Here is a 17015-nt window from a genome sequence, read left to right as displayed (position 1 = left end):
TCTAGCTACTTATGAAAACAAAAAAAAATTGAAAGTTTTAGAATTTTTTACTACAGATTTTATCAAATAATGCAAGTTAATATTCTAAAGATTAGGTTATTTATTTCAAAAAATGTAGAGAAGATAGATTTTTATGTTTAGTTATTTGCCGTTTAAGCTTTCTCCTTATCTTATTATTTTAGTTATCTGATTTTAATGGTCTCTATTTCAAATATTAGTTTTAATAAAATTCTGTAAAAGCAACTTTTAGATTAGTTAAAACTCTCCAAAAAAGATCAAACTGTAAAAAAAAGATTTACCTTCCCCTTAAGTCATTTTGTTATTATTATGATATATGTTTTTTATTTTAAATACTTTTCTGTCTTCTCATAATGATCAGGATAGTTTTTAGTCTCTCACTCAGGCTGACTTTTTTGCTTCAAGTAGGTGCAACCCTGATTAAAGTTATTTTATTAAACTACTTATTTCTTTTGAATTTAGAAATTTTAATAGTACCGACATCTACAGTTTTAGTTTCTATAGCTTTGTGTAATATTAATGTAATAAAAATGTCAGATCAAAAAATTCAGAGGCGCGGAATTCGTATTGAGAAGTCAGACTTGATGTGTAAAAATGGATGTGGGTTTTATGGAAATAGAAGTTGGCAAGTAAGTCAGTTTTTTTAAAGCTGCTTACAAAAACAATTTTTTATGCTTAAAAGTTATCTAAAATGCAGAACAAGGCTATTTTGTAGTTTGAAACAAAATAGTATGTAATTAAGATATTAATTCAAAATATTAAATTAATTTTTTTTAAATAGAATAGTTTTGCCTTTTGAAACATTATAGTATCTTTGTAGGCATTAGGGGGTAGTTCTAGTCCACGATTTGTCACTTTTGCACAATATAAAGTTAGGGTTAGAGTTATGGTTAAAGTCAGCGTTAGGACTAATGTTAGAGTTTAATTTTAGAGACTTTAAGTTATTGTTTGGTTCAGGGTAACCTAAAGGATGCTAGTTTTTTTTTTATTGTTATTTTATTTTACTGTGCTACTACATAATTTTCATTTTTAAGATGCACCAGAAGCACCCTAACGCTTATTTTTAATTAAATAAAATTTCTTGAAGTTTTAAATAGAAAATAGCTATACATAAGCTTGTGCTAGAGGAACTAATTTTTTATAGTTTTTAATTAAACTCAAAATGACCAAAGCTATTTTTTAGTGACTTTAGATAGTTTTTGGTTACTCAGGATAGTTATTTGACTGATTAAGTTGCAAACCTTAAATTTACTTATACTTAGGAATTTGATTATTTATTTAAAAATAAGAATATAATAACTACAAAGTCTAAGAGCATGCAATATTTACTTATATCTATGTTTAAAGTATGATAAAATTTAAATTGATATTAAATTTTGAAATTTCTTTAAATAATTGATAACAATAAAGAATTAATTTGTAATGGAATTTATGACAATTTATTAATTTTATACAATAGTTGATGCTTTAAATTTAAGGGATTTTGCTCGAAATGTTGGAGAAAAATGTATGAAGAACAACTGCTAGTACAGCAAAAGCAAGTGCAACTTCAAATAGAAGCGGACCATGAATTAGCTATGCAATTACAAAAAGAAGTAAATAAAACGTCCATGAATACCTTTCAAACTAAAGCAGAAAAAAGAAATAGATCATCTACATCGCAAACTCGAAAAAGTATGGATGATAGGTATATATGTGTTAAATAGTGTACTGTTCTTACAATAAATTTTTTTATTATAAAGTTAATGAATATATAGAATATCATGATAACGTACTAAAAAAAAAATATAATGCACATTCTTTTTTATGGTTTGTATAACAATTTTTACAGTAAATGAAGATTATTATTTTTTGTTTAATAAAAAATGTTTGGAGTTTAAAAATTGCAAATATTTTATTGCCTTACAATGTTTTGCTGCTTTTGAAATGTGAAGTGCTCTACAAAGTTTATAAAAAGTCTATGTACATTAAAAATGTATGCAGAAAAAGCTATTGTTTTAAATACATTAGCTATAATTTTTTTTTCTGACTGAAAAACAGTCTGTAAGGTTTTATCAGGGTTGCCATACACTCAAGATAACTTAGGACAACTCAAGACATTTTGAAGTTTTTGAAAATCTCAGGATGACTCAGGATAGCTCAGGATAACTCAGAATATTTAATTATTTTTTTTAACTCAAGCTGACTAAAGATAGTTTTTTTTATAATAAAGTTTCGCTATAGTTTTATAAACATTTAAAAATATAAAAGCAGTTTTTTTCTACATTTTGAATGAGAGTTACTTGATTTAGTTATATATTGTAACTTTATAACTAACTCTGTTGAATAACTATATTTTTAACAATTAGAAAATAAAATCTTTTTTTCAAAATAAAAAAAATCAGGGTGACTTGGGCCAGTTTAAGGTGACTAAGAATAGTTTTTAGTCACTTATGAAAGTTTCTTATAGTTATAAAACTACATAAAAATTATTAACAAAAACTTATTAAATTTTATAAATAATATGTATACTTACAATTCCCACCCGAATCAATTACCACCTAAATCAATTCCCACCCCTTTAAAGTTTTATTAAAGTCTTTGTTCGCAACATCTTTGTAAGCTTATTACATATTATATATCTATTGGTATTGATAATTAATTTCAGCATGATTTAAAATGTTTTGAATGAAAAAAATATATCTTTTTATGAGTCTTGTCTAGAGTTGAGCTTTTTTTTTATATACCATAAATAGTATTGTTTAATAGTTTTTTATTATAAAGACATAATAGCCAACTGTATCAATCATTCTTAGTACTTTATTGCTTCTTTTTACATGTTTGTGGCCAAGTTAATTGTTAGTTTTCAAATAAAAGACATTTAGGTTTGAAATAAGTTTTAATCTCTTTTTATCCAGCTACAAAATTACTTTGTGAGATTTCTAATCTACTATTCCATTATAATTTTTGTATTTTACAGATTTTTTTTTGCTGTTCAATCACTGTCTGTTGTAATGGAATTGATTAATTAATCATACACATATTTTATGTTTGAACTACATGTATACAAATAATTAAAAGTTAAAATTAAATTCCGCAAATATTAGACAAAAAAATAAAAAATTTTTTTTAATACATTACTAATTATATATAACATTTTACAGGTCATTCTCTAGTTTTTCTGAGAAAAAAAAACAAGCTAAAGTTTTTCGATCGAATACTTTAAAAAAGTTTTTTTCTCCAACACAAGAAAATGACAATAGTGAAAATCATAATACAGGTGTAAAGCACAATGAAACATTTTTTGGTTTGCTAAATTTTCTCACGCCTTCTCGTTCTACTTGTTAGTAATGATTCAAAAAATTTATTTCTTTAAAGACTGGTTAGACCTAATTGTTGCATTTGTATATATATAAACCTTGCTATATTTTGTTGTTTTAATCAAATATTGAGTAGAACATACAGTAGAAAGACATATATTTATCGTAAACAAAATACTACTTAGAATTATATGTTTGATTTAAATTTTCATATCAACATATTAAAAAAACTGTTAAACGTAGATAAAAAATTACTTTGGATAAAAATTCTAGTACTTTTACTTTCAAAATATCAAACAGTAATGATAAACTTATAAAACCAACTAAGTTCTGTACTCTAAAAATAATATTATCAAATAATTCATCTAAAATACTTTTATCAAAGTACTAACATAAAATAACGGAATACTAAAATAAAAAAGAGATTAATTTATAATTAAACATGATAACCCTATCAATTTAATAGACTTTTAGATTAAGATCAGTTTCACTAAAGAAAATAGTACTAAACGAAAAACTAACATATAAAACTGTCATATTATATTTTAAATGTAAAGTTTAAAGAGTTTAGCAAGAATAATTACACTAAAAAGAAGTCAATGAGACATTTGTGGATCATCAAAGTTTTTAACAACTTGTTTAAAATCTGAAAGTATATTCGAAGTAGATATTCTCAGTAATGACTGAAGATTGGTATCAGTAAGATTTGAACGCAGCTAACTTTTGTTTATATACATGGTTGAGAATGTTTGTTCGCAAATATATGTAGACCCAAACAGAACAAGTAACTTCATTGCCATCTTTTTTAAATTAGCAAACTATGACTTGTTAAGTAGGGCATGAAATCTGTCAAACTTTTGAGGTTTGAACTTTTTTTTTAGTGTACTATCATATTGAAGTTTATCAGTTCTAACTGTATATTACTAGGTGCATTTTTGGTGTCAAACGTCAACTATATTGACACAATATCAAATTCGTCTACTAGTTCTTGAAAGTCTGCAAAACGACAACCAAGCTCATTATCAAGTAAAGCTGTTGTCACCAATTGGTCATCACTAAACTTAACCATATAATTAATCAAAAAGTCATTAAAAAAATTTATTAATAGCAGAAAAGAGTGCAAATTGTAGTCTCAACTTAAAATATTTTACTAAAATTTAATGTTGAGCAGTGTGACTTAGAATAATTGTCAATGTTTAAAAACATTTTTTTTTACTTTTCTAAACAGGTATAAAAACAACTTACTAAACATCTTGGAAAGACAGTAATTTTTAACACGTCCATTTTTTATGAAAGTCATTATGGTAGGTAAGATCATCAAAGTTAGTTCTGCAAACAATCGTTTTTGGATAATTTGAGGAGAAAGGATTACTTCAACTGACTCGAATCAGAAAAAGATACTTTAACAAAAGAGTGTTTTTATCACAACAAAAATAAAAAGCCAATTTTACAAACGTTTCAGGGTTAAAGTGTTACATTTTTGTTTTGTTAAAATAGTTCTAAAAAAGTTTTGTACAAACTTTGTAATGTTTACATTGGTTGGCCGCATTTCATGTAAATTTTGAAAATGCTTAGCGGGCCGGATCATCTACTTGCTGGCCGGATCAATTTTGTCCGCGGGCTGGATTCTATTTAAATCTCTATTTCGGTTTGGGGGCCGGTCATTTTCACTTCGCGGGCCGGATCCGGCCCGCGGGCCGTACGTTGTTCACCCCTACTTTAGACCAATAAATTGCAACAAAAAATTATTATTAAAATAACTTAATATTCAAAGAATCATACTCAGTTAATTTAATTCAAAAAAAATTACAAAAAAACAAAGCATTACTACCTTATAACCAATAAAATATCACTCTTCAACTAATATTTTACTTCGAATAGTTTTTTATTAAGATAATTCTTTTAAAAAATTTGTTACAGATTTTTTTTTATTTATGTTTCATCGATAATAGTATCCCTTTTAGACCAATAAATTACAAAAAATTTTTTTTTATTAAAATAACTTAATATTTAGAATGTTTTTATATTATTAATTTTTATTTCATCAATAAAAGTATTACTTAAAGACCAATAATGACAACAAGTAGTTTGTTATTAAGAAAATTTTCCTTTAAGTTCAGATTAAAAAAGTTTTTTATTTCATTGATAATAGTGTTATCACTTTAAGACAAATAATTCACATCAAATTGTATATTACATGGATAGTTTTTATTTTAAAGACTGTATAAAAACAAAATATTTTGACTTTTTAATTACACAAATTATATTTTCTTCTAACATTATACTTCTACTCGTTAACAATCTAATCATACAAAATTGAGTTACTGTGTAATAATATTTTTCCCTAATTTTAGTGTACTTGCAAAAAATATTTTCTTTAAAAAAACTTTGTTTGTTTTAACTTGAAGTTCATTTAATATTATTTCAAGTTAACAAAGTTTATAAAAAAATCTGGAATCCTTGAATTTAAAATTTTAGCCAAAAAAAAAAAACTGGGAAAAACCTGGAATTTGAGAAAAAAAAAAAAAAACCTGAACACTTTGAATTAAAAAAAAATACTAAAATATTGGTAAAACCTAGAATTTTTAAAAACTTTTAAATATTAAATGACAAAGTTTTGGTCAGATCAGAAAATTCTATCATATACAAAATTTTAATTTTGTGTTATTTAAAATTTTATTTATTAAAAATACATTTAAGATTAGATAGTATTGCAGTTTCTTTTCAATATTTTTATGCTAGTTAATCAAGTTTTTTACTATAAATTAACTTGTACTTTCAAAAACCTAGAAGAAATTTAGAAAACCTGGTAATTTTTCGAAGAACCTTTGGCAATCCTGTCTAAGCTTTAATGTGCAAAACAAGTTAGTAGATTTTTAAAAGTAAGAATCCTTTGATTGATTTTTTATAACATATTGTAAAATCGGCTTTCAATCAAAGAGATTATCAGTCACAAAACAATTATTATTCAATTAGAAATTCTTTTGTAACTGGTGATATTTTTGGATAAAGTAAAACCCTTTTTACAAAGAATTATGTTGCAATAAGTCTCGTACAGTATATCCTTTATTAAGTAATTTATTTTACAAAGATAGTTCTTTCCTTTTCTTTTTATAATAAATATTTTATTTAAAAAAATATTTGTTACTAAATTATATGATTTTACATACCTGAAATAAAGTAGGTTTTGATTTTTAGCTTCAAGCAATGAAAACAAATCTCATCCTCTACAAAGACAGCTAAGTTTTGAAAGTAAGCGAGCTTCAAAGAACTTCCGAGAATTTTTAGAGTCTTTAGATAGTGATTTATCAAAGTTTGTGTTCAATTTATGGAAGCCCTTTTGGACTAAAATGAAAAAAACCTCGGTAGTAATTTATTAAATTTATTTTTATAAGTTTATCTTTTCCATAAAACAACTAAATAAAAAAGTTTATTATTAGTTATTAGTATCTTTAAACTACATTATTGGTAAAAGTTATAAAATTAAAAAATAAAATACTTTTTGAATTTTTATAAATTTTATATATTTAACCATACCAAACCTCAATTATTTAAAGGGTTTAGGAAGTAAGTTATCGTATCAAACTTCCTAAATGTACGCTATTGCAGAAACCTTAAGCAGTTAAAAAAATGTTTTTTTTTTTTCAAAATTAAATAAAACTTCGCTATCTTAAAATAAAACTATAGTAACACTTAAAATTGCACATGTGAGACGTTTGTAATCGTTTCAGATTTGAGCCAAGTTTTTCTTTTGTTATGATCATAGTTTAGCATTGGTCGTCACTACTGCCACATAGCGTATATTGACTTAAGGTTAGGGTTTGAGGGTAAGGATTAAAGATTAAAATTTGAACACTTAGGTATAAAAGTTAAGTTTACGAATGTTACCTTAAAGAGTCATGGGGTAACATTTAAAAATTAGAATTCAAATATAGAGATTTTTGAACTAGAGTAAAGATTTAGGACTATAGATTTAGAGTTAGCGGATAAGTATGACAGTTATCGACGAAATATCAATTTTTTTGTTCAAAAGGTACGTACGGTCTATGTAAAACTATTTATTGTAGAAATTAAAACTTCGTGTAAAGCTGTCAACCCAACCTCAAATAAGACTGATATTTTATTAAATACTAAGCTATTACAATAAATGCATACAACATTTGAATATTAGCAGCAAGTTAGGTTCTTTACTTTTTGATAGTTAATTAAATTCAGTTTAGACTTGCTTTTATACTGTCATGCATATTTCAGAACTTATCTATTGATCAGCGTTCACTGGTCATTCAAGAATTTTACCAAACTTTAGAAACACAGCTCAGCAGCCATTCTTTGGTAAAAAGTGATTTTGAAGATAAAAATAATGAACAATCAATCTCATTTTCAAAAGAAAACAAAAATAGAAGTTATAAACAGCTATTAGATCAAATAGAAGCATTTATAATGACTATGTTATACCGACAGCTTTTTAGTAGTGACCAAACAAAAGACGAAGATGAAGATTTGAAAGTTCAAGTTAGTGTTTTATATATTGTCTTACTAAATGTTTAAGCTTGATTATTAGAACTGAAAGATACTACATTCTAACATTACAGGAGATACGAATCATAAATATTGTTCGTTTAAAATCGAAAACTAATGTTATTTTCAGTTATGTTTTCAATATTTACAAAAAAAAATTATTACATTAATAATATTTATTTAAACAAAAAAATATTTGATTGACTAGTGATCTACCAAATCCAGGGTTTTAACCCTGATGCGTAATAAAAAATACGAAAATAGTTCTTTCCTTTTATTTAGCATTACCTTTTTTTTTACGATTACAAAGTTTGCTTTATTTCTCATTAAGGTTTTTTTTCTTAGAAAATTCTTTGAGACTTTAAAATTGACAAACCTTTGTAACTAACTTTAGTGATGTTTCTTAAAAAGATTTTTTTTTACATGTGTTTACTGCTGAAAAATTTTAAGTACTTTCCCTTTATATGATATATTTAAATAGACAAAGGATGGTTTGAATTCTTTTTCATATGTGATTCTTTTGCATTTGCTTTTCTGATTAATGGCAAAGGGGGGTAAAACATTTTTTTTTCATGTTGATCTTATTTTAAAAATCTTTAACTAAGCTAGCAGTTACTTTTTACCGTTTTAAAAAAATCAAATAGGTTTTTTAGATACAAGGGGTACACATTCGAAAAGTTCAATAGGTTTTATATAGAAGGTCCAAAATAAAAAGGTTAAAACGACTATTAAATTAAAAATCTACCTTCTCCTACAGTTTTAAAGCAATCTTTGTGAAAATTTATCAGTTTAATTTTAACTGATTAATAAACATTTCTATTGTAGGATTTTTTTTATTTTGAGTAATTTTTTGTTTTGTAAAAATTTAATTATTTTTAAAATCTAGATCATAAAACTCTTAAAATTCAATTTAAAAAAATCTTACAATAGGATTTTTACTACTAATGCAAGAAACATTTCGTAGAAATTTGAAATTAATTGATTAAAAAATGAAGGGTAATATAGATTTTTAGTGAATTTTTTGAAAATTACGAGAAAATCGAAAATGAAAAATTTTACCTCCATACGTTTGTATAGGAAATTTTTTTACACAACTGACGATATCTCAAAAGTTAATAAATTTTTATTTATTCTGTGAAAAGTATCTAATAGTATATAATTATAGCTTTAACACCAGGTCTAATGTTAATTTATGTAAAAAGAAATGTTGGATTCCTCCATGCCCTAAAGTGTTATAAATTGCTTTCATATAAAATTATTAGTTTAAAAACATCTCTAAACTTTTGCTGTCTAGCTATATTTTAATTTTCTGTAGTTAGAAGAAAGAGCTCTTAGACTTTTTCTCAGCTTTTAAATTATTGTGCCTCAAAACTTTTTACTAGTTTAAAGCCAATCATCTTTGTACAAGCGAAGGGTCGACTACCTTTGGTAAGTATTAAGCCTTGCTTTGCCCCAAGGCATGTGAGCCACATTGTATAGAAAAATCTTCTGCCTGCCTCATTTATTTAGAATAATTTTTGTATTTAAAAAAGGGACAAAATATGAATTTTAAAGCACTAGTGGTATTTAATTACTAAATTAAGAGCCTAGTTGTAAGTTTTACCAACAAGAAGTTTTTTATTCTTTTAATAAAGTAAGTTTTTGGCTGAAAAGTACGTTATGAGCCGCATATTTTTGGCTTTGTAGGCCGTATTTGACCCGCGTGCCGCATTTAGTCATGTCAAACAAATCCGGTAAATTAGGTACAAAATTCTGCTACATCTGACCCATTGACAAAAGAAAGCCCGGAAGAAGCCCGCAACTGGAACAAGAATAATTTTTTTTTGAAAATTGGTATATAAAAAGCTAAGACTCTAGCGCATTTAAAGCTTTAAACCAACTAAAGAATCTTGTCTACAACAGAAAATGTTCTAGTTAGCGCGAGGCGGTTTTCTTTAAATCCAAAAATATCCTTTCGTTAAAAGTAAATGATAAAAAAAAAAAGAAAAATAAAACTGTTTAAAGTTTATTTTTAATTAAAAATATTTGGTTTTATTTTTATTATTTTAATTATTTTATTTAAAATGTTGTTTAATGAGCTTGATTAGTTTTAAGTTTAGATTAGTTTAATAAAAAAGTATTTGTGCAAAAATAAATTGCTATGTTTTTTGTCGTTAACTTAGTAAACATTTGAAGATAGTGAAAAACTCGTTAAGCTAGACAGTTGAAACATATACTTCAGAATATTTCTGTGATTTTGTTAATTGTAATAAATTTAACAGAATTCTGTCTATAATAGCAAATTTTTGTTATATAATACTAATTTTTCTTTATTATATACCGCTTTAACCCGTGTGACATCATATATACCTTTTAATTAATAATTATCAATATAGTTAAGTATATTGCAATCTTATATTTTATATATACCAGTGGCGTAGCGTGGTATTTTGGTTAGGGAGAGCGCAATTTTTTTCTCTCAAAAAATCAAACTTTTGTAATTAGCTATAAAGATCCTTTTCACTAAACAGAATATATTCGAAGTTACTGTTCTAAAAAACACTTAACTAGTTACTTTAACTTTTGAGATATTTTATTTTTTGTAAAAAGTTTTTGATACAAACGTATGGACCGCAAATTTTTCGGGATCAGTTTTATCAAAACTTTAAAATTCATTAAAATCTATCTCTATGTTTATTTTTCAAGCAATATTCTTCAAATTTTCCGGAAATGTTTTTTGTATTAAAAGAAAAAAAACCTTACTTATGAATTTTAGTAATTTAAAAATATATTAATTTTATCACAATAAATAAAATAAAAAAGTTTTTTTTTTTAACAAAAAGCAAAAAAAAAAATTTTTTTAAAGTCCAACGTAACGTTTTTTTTACAACTGTTGTTGTATAAAAATTATACTGTGAAAGTTTGAAGAAGTTTGCTTGAAAAATGTGGGTGGAGATAGATTTTAAATGAAATAATCTTTTTTCGCTGTTTTAGTTTTCACTTCCTATAGGCAACCTATTATGTGGCCCGACTTTGACCTGTCATATCTCATAATACAATTTTAATTTCAAAACGGTTAAAAAGCAACTTGAAGCTTAGTAAAAACTCTATAAAATAAGATCAACTTGTAAAAAACATGGTATATTCCTCTATGGCCTTTAAGTACTATTAATACTGATTAAATGATTACTGCAATGTAACTTAGCGTTGAAAGACCAAAAATAGGTGTACAGTTTTCTAACATTTCACATACAGCAATATTAATTTACTAGTATGCCTGACCCGCAAAAGACTTTTCAGGTATATTTTTTGAAAAGATTCACGGTTTAAAAGAATAAATAATTAAGTTCATTGTGTAATTTAACATCGAAAGTTTTTGAAATTTAATTTAATTAGATCCATTCTTGGATCCGGCTGAATATTGATTCTAAAATTAGATCCGGATCCTAAAATTGATCCAGATCCTAATATGTGGATCCGGTAGATCGCTATTTATGATTTAACTGTTCAAAATATAAATTTAAGCGTTTGTTAACAAAAGATCCTAGTGAAACAAGTTCACTGGAATATATAATAATAACAAATTATACAGTATCCTTCTTTTATTTCACTGACATATGTTTCAGTGTGTTAAACGAGTCAACACACTTCAACTGAGCTATGAACACACTTCAACTGTTCTTCCTTCTTTTGCATAGCTCAGTTAAAGTGTGTTGACTCGTTTAACACACAGAAACATATGTCAGTGTAAAAAAGAAGGATACTGTATAATTTGTTACTTATGATTTATTAAGATTTTGATTTTACATTTGTTTTATAGCGTGTTTATTTATAAGTTAATAACCCTTTACCGGATTAGATACTGGTTTAGTTTATGTTGTATTATAGATAAAAGATAAAGAAGTTTTTAAAAAGTTTAATATTTTGACATTAGTCAAAGTATTGTTTTCTTATTTGCATTAAATTAACCTTGTTCCTTTATAATTTTTTCAGAAAATTAGTTTTTACTACAAGCAAAGTATACTAATGGTCTACGTAGTAAAAATAAGTGTACATCAATGAAAGTAAATTTTTTTAGTATAACTAGCTTGTATATAAAATCTGTATAAATATAGAAACGGATACGAAGCTTTTATTGGATAACGGCTAATATGTTAGGTGCCCAGATAGACATAAATAACTTGCAAGCCCAAGAAGCAAATGACCTTGCAATTACCTGTGAGTTATTAAATTTAGCATAACCTATATATTTACATTGAGTTATTCCATCTTATAATCAAGTTTACTAAAACCATTAAATAAATTTTGAATGGAAAACGCCTAAAAAATTAATTAGTAAATTAATTTTATTTGTTTTAACGAAACCTCATCATTTGAACATTTGAAATTTTTTCAATTCTGTCAGTATTTTTAGTGTCTTTAAATGAATAAATTTATTCTAATCAGTAGTTTTTTTTTACTTATATATATATAAATTTTTTCAACATTTCTACAAAAGTTTTACTATAGCGATGACTCGAGCATTTTTATCTATTAGTTTTAAAATTTAAAAATTTTAAGGGAAATTTTCTAACATTATATATGTGTAATGTGTATTGGTTAGACGACAATTTAAGTTCGGACAATTCAAATTCTGACAGTTAAATTTCTTAAAAAATGTTTTAGAGAACATATCGCAAAAAAAAAACGAATAGGTATGTAGGTCTTATTAATATCTACAAGCAATTTTTTCTTAATTGCAAAATTTTATATACATTTTACTATATTTTCTATATTGTGATATATTTAATTAAAATAAATATTAAAAATAACTATATTTTGAAACCTATTTTAACCATATAACAAAAATTATTTAAAATTTTGCAATATCAAAAATAGCTTTTAGTTATTAATAAAATCTAAAAACTTTTTTTTCTAAATATACATTACTTTTTGAATTGTGGTTCTTTGTTTAAACATTTTTTTAAGAATTTGAATTGTCGGAATTTGAATTGTCCGAATTTGAATAGCCGTGCACCCATTAGTATTATTTGACTTAAATATATAAAAATTTCTTTGAAATTTTAGCCTTGGTTACCTTAAGCACAAAATTAAGGCAAGAGGGGAGGTTAGAAGTATTAATTTAATTACATTGGGTCTTATATGAAACCTTAAAGTATGAACTATAAGTCAGTTTTATAGAATATAGAAAAAGAAAATAGCCTTTAAATATATAGTTAGTTTCATAAAAAGTTTCTGTTACACACTGATGTACCGCAACTTTTTATAGTAAATTTTCTTGGAAATTAAAAAAAACATGTTAAAGTCTATCTTCCCATTCAATTTTAGAGCAATTGACCTCAAATTTTTAAGAAACATTCTTTAACTAGTTCAAAACATTTAAATGTTACAATTTCAAAAATATTTAAAAATTATTTCTACAATGAAATATATAAAATAAAAATATGTTTTTTTTTGACTGTAATTTTTCAATTATTCACACATTTGAAAAATTTAGATTTTAAAAATACACTTACTGTGAAAGTTTGAAAAAGAATGTATTTTAAAACGAAGGAGAATTAATATTTTTAGTGTAATAGTATGTTTCCACTAGTTTCTGTTTTTAATAATAAAACATGTTTAAGTCACCTAATTTGATTCCCTAAAACGCGAAAATTACTTTGAATTTGTATAAACGGAAAAAAAAAGTGTAATATAAAACTATACAAAATAAGATCAACTGTAAAAAAACAAGGTCAACCCCCTATGACCGTAAATCGTACTTGTATTAAGTTATTCATAACATTTTGTTAGTTATGCATAACAATTTGATGGTACTAGTAAAAAATATTCCTTGAATACTAAGTTTGAAAGATGAAATACAAAATATAAATACAAATATAGTTGTTGTTTTAGTTTTCCTTTCTGATATGAATAGTTTAGCCTTTGAATTTTTTATTCTCTCTTTTGACATTTTTTGAAATTACAACAAGAAATGATTTTTATTACTTATAAATGATTAAGTATTTTTAAATAACTTAAACAAAACACTAAAGACAAAAAAAGTTTTCATGACGAATTAGTTTTTTGTAAACTACATTTATGTTGTTTAATAAGTTTTCTTTTATATTTAAATAGATACTGATTGTATTTAAAAAGTACTTTTGAATAAATAGTTCTAGTATTTTGTTTGGTTGTTAAATTTTACTGTTTTAGAAGTTATTTATAGAAAATAAAATTAAATAGAAGAAAAGACGAACACTCGAAATTTAATTTTTCAAAATTATTTTTAACATGATAATTTGATCACATTTATTTGATCATCAGACCACAAGTATTTGGTAGGTTGAGACTATGGTTTCGGTTTTATTTAATTAGTTAAAAAATAATGAACTTTACCACGCGACCATCAACAATAGTATCTGAGAAAACCTACAACCGGTTTCGTCCTGATTCGGACTCATCAGGTAGGCATAGTCGGGAGAAAACGCTGTTGAGATTTAACCATGCAGGCAAGTACTGAAACTAAAGCTGAAAAACTAATCAGGACGAAACCAGTTGTAGGCTGTCTCGTATACTGTTGTTGATGGTCGTGTGGTAAAGTTTATTATAGGTGGCGCGAAACATCTAAAATTTGTTGGTGATGGCCGTAATAAATACTGATTGAAATTGAATAAGTTTGTCAGTCGTAACTAAGAAACTTGCAGAGATTATTATACAAACGGTTTATAATGTTTTACCACATAGCTACTGTTTCTTAGTATGATCAGTGACGTCAGCTTTGTATAATTACCGTGAAACGTTTAACACATTTTCCACTTGTTAAGACAGCTGTTTCGCTCGTTTTGACTACGATCAAAGAGAATTTTGGCGAAAGACAATCAGAGCCTAAGCATGGACTTACATATGTCATGATGCCATGAGACAACCTCATTAAGGATTTTTTTAGGAAGCTCCAATTTTATAAGATGTAATTAGTAAGATTTAATGATAAATTGTTGACTAATTTTGGAATAGATAAAGTGTAAAAAGCTTTAAATTTTAATTGAAATTGTAAATTTTGTTTTTAATAATTCATTTATTTTAAATATAAAAAAAATAATTTTACCTTTAGTTATTTTAAAAATTAATAAGATAATTAATGAAATTAATTTTAAATATAGAAGGTAGTGTTATTATTTTTGTTTATCATTCAAGTCTTGAATTTAATTTATAAAAGAAAACGAGCACTGAGAAAATACTAAAAAATATTTGAAAAGTTTTATAAAAAAATAGTTTATAGGGTTCATACTTGTCAGGCTGAATAAGGTTAAATCTTATTTTTTTGATAATTTTAGAAAATGTCAGGTTTTGTCAATTCAAATGCTTTAAAATATATGAATTATTGAATCAAATTTTTAAATATATATGTTTTTAGTTGATTATTAAATTTTAAATATTTTTCTAAACAAAAAATGATATTATAGTATTATTTTTACTAAAATTAAAGCAATATTAGCAAACTTTCAGAATTTAAGAGTTCAAATGCTAAAAAGTTTTTGAGGTTCTAAATTAAGTTTGAGAATCAAATTGATTTATTTTGAATAATTTGTTAAATTATGAATTTCTTTCTATTAGGTATTTGGTTTTTGTAGCATAGAACTAAAAAAAGCTATCATTTTGAAAGTAGAATTTTAAGTATGTCTGTAGCGGAAGCTGTTTATTGTGTTATACTTTACACAGTTCATACGCGTCAGTTTTTTTATTTGTAAAACTCTATCAGTTTTTTATTTGTGAAATTTTGTCAGCTAAAACGGTTGAAAATCTCTGAATTATTATTTTTACTGAGCTGTGAATTTCTTTCTAAGTAAATATTTGGTTTGTCAGTATTTGTAGGTAGAAATGTTTGAAAAATTTTAAAATAAAGTTTATAATTTTTTTTGTAGCATTATAGGAAAGGTTTCAAAACTTATCTGTAACAATTCTTGTTAAGTTTTGAGTTTTTAAAATAAATTTTGAAATAATAAAAAATACTAAATGGTGTTTTTGTTCTAATTAAAAAAAATAGTTTTTGTAGCCTCAAGGCAGCAAATTTAATGCAAAATCAAACTACATGATAATGTATTTAGGTGCTTTGTGTATACAGATAGCGAATAGCTGGGTTCCTACCACAACAGAAAACTCAAATGAAACCAAAAAAACACAAGATTTCATTTATATTTCAATAATTAGGCGGGCTTTTTTAAGTATAACAAAAGTATTTATTGTATATACAGGGTTGCCACTTTACCTGGAATTCTGGAAAAACCTGGAATTTGGGAAATTAAAGAAAAAAACTGGAAAAACCTGCTTTTTAGAACAAAATTCACTACAAAAACCTGGAAAAATCTAGAATTTTAACAATTTTCTCATGTTCAGTAGTAAAACTTTGATTTGACTCAAAAAATCTATTATATAAATAAATAAAAAAAATTATTAAAAAACATATTTAAAGTAGCTTTACAGTATCTTTTCAATGTTTTTATACCATTTAACATAGTTTCTTACCTTAAACATAAATTTAAACTAAAAATAGACCCAAAAATGTGTACTTTTAAAAACCTGGAAGAATTTTGGAAAACCTGGAAAATTTTTTGCCAAAACGAGTGGAACCTTGTATATATTATAGTTTAGTTCTGATTAATATCGTATACTTTAAATTTTCTTGTAAGAGGAAATGTTAATTTCTGTAAAAAATCTTACCCGTTACACTTGTTACCCTTAAGTTTAAAAAATATTACTGTTAAATTGTATTTTTTTAACCAGTATTTGATTCGGTCATCATCATTGATGCTGAGATGTATCACGTCAAAAATAATAAATAATGAACTTCACTACACGATGATCAAAAACAGCATCCGAAACAGGCTACTACCGGTTTCGTCCTTTAAGACTCTTCAGGCAGGCATATCCGCAGAGTACAACTGTTCAGATCTAACCAACTGGGAAAGGGTCAGAAAAGCACGGCGTCACTTTAGCACAGATCCCTATAAATTTGCAATATTCTGAATAACTCCTATAAATCTCTAGAAAAAATTGAAAAATATAGGAAAGTCCCGAGAAATCCCTAGAAATTATGTTTATATAAACGTTTAAATAATTTTGAAATTTGAAAGCCAAAACAGCAACACCGCGTTGTGCAAAAACCTATAAAAAAGAAATTTAATTATCATTTTGTAATCAAAGTCTTTGAAATCTCAGTAC

At 25.3% G+C, this 17015-nt stretch overlaps 1 protein-coding gene across 2 annotated transcripts in view; it reads left to right on the top strand.

The window, feature by feature from the left end:
* The first annotated feature begins 518 nt into the window (after positions 1–518).
* LOC145831262 (rab5 GDP/GTP exchange factor-like) overlaps positions 519–17015 on the top strand; it is a 47761-nt gene continuing 31264 nt past the window's right edge. For both annotated transcript variants that reach the window (XM_082938440.1, XM_082938441.1), the window contains exons 1-6: positions 519–647; positions 1497–1705; positions 3162–3340; positions 6516–6682; positions 7569–7829; positions 11930–12032. In XM_082938440.1, the coding sequence (XP_082794566.1) occupies positions 549–647; positions 1497–1705; positions 3162–3340; positions 6516–6682; positions 7569–7829; positions 11930–12032 (1018 nt within the window). In that variant the 5' untranslated portion in view covers positions 519–548. The remainder of the gene's footprint in view (positions 648–1496; positions 1706–3161; positions 3341–6515; positions 6683–7568; positions 7830–11929; positions 12033–17015) is intronic.

The sequence above is a fragment of the Thalia democratica genome, chromosome 3 (assembly GCF_965202585.1).
Source record: "Thalia democratica chromosome 3, ktThaDemo2.hap1.1, whole genome shotgun sequence".
Classification (NCBI taxonomy): Eukaryota; Metazoa; Chordata; class Thaliacea; order Salpida; family Salpidae; genus Thalia; species Thalia democratica.
Note: the sequence above shows the minus strand (reverse complement) of the source record. Positions and strands in the feature narration are given on the sequence as shown.